The sequence below is a fragment of the Pyrus communis genome, chromosome 8 (assembly GCF_963583255.1).
Source record: "Pyrus communis chromosome 8, drPyrComm1.1, whole genome shotgun sequence".
In the NCBI taxonomy this organism is placed as follows: Eukaryota; Viridiplantae; Streptophyta; class Magnoliopsida; order Rosales; family Rosaceae; genus Pyrus; species Pyrus communis.
In genome coordinates, this window is record NC_084810.1 from 8,544,037 (window position 1) to 8,547,386 (window position 3,350).

The 3,350-nt window shown below is 37.0% G+C and overlaps 1 protein-coding gene across 1 annotated transcript; it reads left to right on the forward strand.

Moving 5' to 3' along the window:
• Window positions 1–747: 747 nt before the first annotated feature.
• LOC137741482 (GDSL esterase/lipase At5g55050-like) lies at window positions 748–2,816 on the forward strand. The gene is made up of 5 exons (XM_068481188.1): window positions 748–1,131; window positions 1,242–1,381; window positions 1,826–2,059; window positions 2,155–2,398; window positions 2,596–2,816. Exons 1-5 carry the CDS (start codon window positions 783–785, stop codon window positions 2,814–2,816), a joined length of 1,188 nt encoding a protein of 395 aa, XP_068337289.1. The 5' UTR covers window positions 748–782.
• The last annotated feature ends 534 nt before the right edge of the window (window positions 2,817–3,350 follow it).

The window sequence follows — 3,350 nt, forward strand, 5'->3', positions numbered from 1 at the left end:
AACAAATATATCAACAGAGAAATTAGTAATTAACCAAAGGAACAATTAAGGAATGATGAGCATGATCAATGGTGATCGACGAAGTGTGATGATATGAAGGTAAAAGAGTTCCACATCTGTAAAAGAATAAATCTTGCAAAGGCTTATAAAAGGTTGGGTTGCTCCCCATATTGTCAGTTAGATTTATGGTGGAGCATCAACTTTCTTTATAGTATCAGAACATATTTGCCCACTTGTGAAGCCCAAAGTCCACACGTACTTCATTTCATCTAATTTGTGTTGTCAATGTATTTGACTTGAAAATTCATCACACGTGAGGGGGTATGTGAGGATGTGAAGATAAAAGAATTTCACATCAATGAAAGAAGTGCAAGAGCTTATAAGAAGTTGAACTACTTCCTATATTATCAATTGATTTATGGTGGAATCTCATGTTTGTTTATGAAGATGATGGGATGGTGATTAATGAAATTGATATCGGGATAACTCTTAACAATTAAATGATTAAAAAAAGTAGTTATTCAAAAAATACTTACAAAAATGAAAAAAGTAAATTCCAATGACAAAATATTGATATTTTGAGAAGAGACAAGCAAGAGTTGAAGAACAAATTATAAAATATTTAAACGTAATGACAATATTACTGTCAGAATAAGAGGTTTTAGATGAGTGCTACTGCTATTACTCGAGCCCACACGGCTGAAACCTCTCGATCGTTTTCATACACGAAATTTGAACACTCATCAACTTATCTCCCTCTTTAAGAGGACATCCGCTTGTTCATGTCCCTCAAACCATCACACAGAAACATCACATGCCAAATTAAGTTTGAGGGAGTTTTTAGACACGATTCATTCATAACCATGGCTAAACATCACACTGATGTTTTGCCAATGGCTTCCTTTGTCGTCGTCTTCTCTCTCTTCACTACTAGTTTCATCGTCGATCTCTCGGAAGGTCAGATGGTTCCGGCCATTTACGTGTTTGGAGACTCGTTAGCGGACGTCGGTAACAACAATTACCTAAAAATTTCTCTAGTCAAGGCAGATTTTCCTCATAATGGGGTTGATTATCCTGACAAAGTAGCAACGGGGAGGTTTGGTAATGGCAAGAATTCTGCAGACTTTCTTGGTAGGTTTAACATATCATCAGTTAATAAATCATGACTAGTGACAACTATGCATGTTGAGAGAATGAGACGGTACGTAGTATATATAATCTTGTTTTCTTTTGTTTGGCAGCCGAGAAAGTAGGGTTACCACCGTCGACACCATATCTGGCACTTGTATCCAAGTCCAACAGGCGAAAAGTGTCCTTTGTCGATGGAGCTAGCTTCGCCTCCGGAGGAGCTGGAATCTTCAATGGCTCGGATGAACAATTTGTAAGTGCAATGTTTTCAACACTCTTTCAAAAGAAAAATAGCACTAGATACCCAAAAAAAGGAAAAGAAAAATAACACACTTTCTTTAGCACATGTTAATATATATTCCGTTCCACTAAAAATGCTTTTTGAATCCAATTCATTTTTTACATGAGCTGGGTGGGATTTATGTAACCCTAATTACAAAAGCTGGTGATAAAGCTTTTACAAGAAATGTTTGGTGTTATTCTGCAGAACCTTCTTGTAAAGAGAAATTTTTTAGTAGCAAGAAGAATGTCACATGGCGTCATTATTTTACAAATTATAATAAGTGAACTTAAAATCTGACGTGTCACTAAAGATATATCTCCTCCTTGGATATGACATCCATCAAGTAACGGCTGGTGAAGGGCAAATCGAATAACTTTGTCCAACAACTAATGCTTTGCCTATTTTACGTCACAGCGTCAGTCAATACCTTTGTCATACCAAGTAAACTACTACTCAGAAGTACATCAAAACATAGGGTTACAGTTAGGATCCGAGGGCACCAAAGACCATCTTTCAAAATCTCTGTTTCTTATTGTGATTGGAAGCAATGACATCTTCGACTACATTAAAAAATCCAAGCTCCAAAATGAATACACACCGCATCAGTACGCGGATTTAATGGCGTCGAATCTAAAGGAACAATTACAGGTAACAAGAATACATTGGCTTAGCTCCATGTTTGCATAGTGAAACTTTAGTTGCACTTCAATGCTTAATGTGTTTCTTTCGTCATTGTTTGGCAGAGAATACATGCTCTGGGTGCCCAAAAATTTGTAGTTGTTGGGACTGGGCCGGTTGGATGCTGTCCGTCGCAAAGGGATTCAAATACTGAAGAGTGCAATGATGGCGCAAACTCATTGTCTGTCATGTACAATGAAGCCCTTAAGTCCATGTTGCAGCAATTGAAACCGGCATTGGGCATAAGCTACACCCTCTTCGACACTTACAGCGTCTTGACTAACATTGTACAAAACGCAGCTTCTTACGGTACTCATATATTCTTTTCCTTCTTCATAAGCAGAAATAATCTAAGAACAATTCCGTTTAGCATGTTGTGTAGTAAAATTGTCAATTATAATACATACAGATCATGACAACTGATATTCTGCCGCCTTTGTAAGAAACTAGAGGAAGAATTTTCAGTTAACTCGACTGACAAACCAAAATTTCGTATTCGATTTCAGGATTTACAGAGGTTAAAACTGCTTGCTGTGGGATTGGGCAGCTTAACGCCAAGGGTCCTTGCCTTCCAGTTGCATCCTTGTGCTCCAACAGAAGGGACCATGTCTTCTGGGATTTTTACCATCCAACACAGGCAACTCATGGCATCATAGTGGATAAACTTTTCGATGGCCCTTCAGAATACTCATCCCCAATGACTGTGAAGGAGTTAATTGCTCTATAAAAAGCTCGGGCCACAAACTCCAAACGAAAGACGGAATCTCAGATAGAATATGGCCTTCTTGGGAGGTTATACTTGGGCTAAGTTCATGTGCAGTAAAGAGTGAATGAATGAGTTTACATGTGTACCATTACAAAAGAAGTAAAGCATCTTGATAGATTTTGAAATGCAAGGGAAACGATCATATTCCAGCATCATGCGCTTAGTATGACATCAAAATTTGAGTTACGTAGGAGAAAAAATGATAAAAAAAAGGAGAAATTAGATTCTCATCCCTAATTGTTATATAGTATTGATTGAAACTTTATTGGTTTTAAGTTTTGGATCAAAGTCCTTTGACTTTGTCCACGTTTCATTTTTTGATTGATTTTTCTTTTCAAAATTGTATTATTCATTTTCACATATCATTTTGTTGGATTGTTTTGGGAAAGTTGACCTAGTTGGCCTAAATTTTAGGGATTTGAAATTTGAAAACTTTTATGAGTTATATTACCTTCACGGTTAGCAGTGTTAATCAACCTCCATTGTAGGCACAAC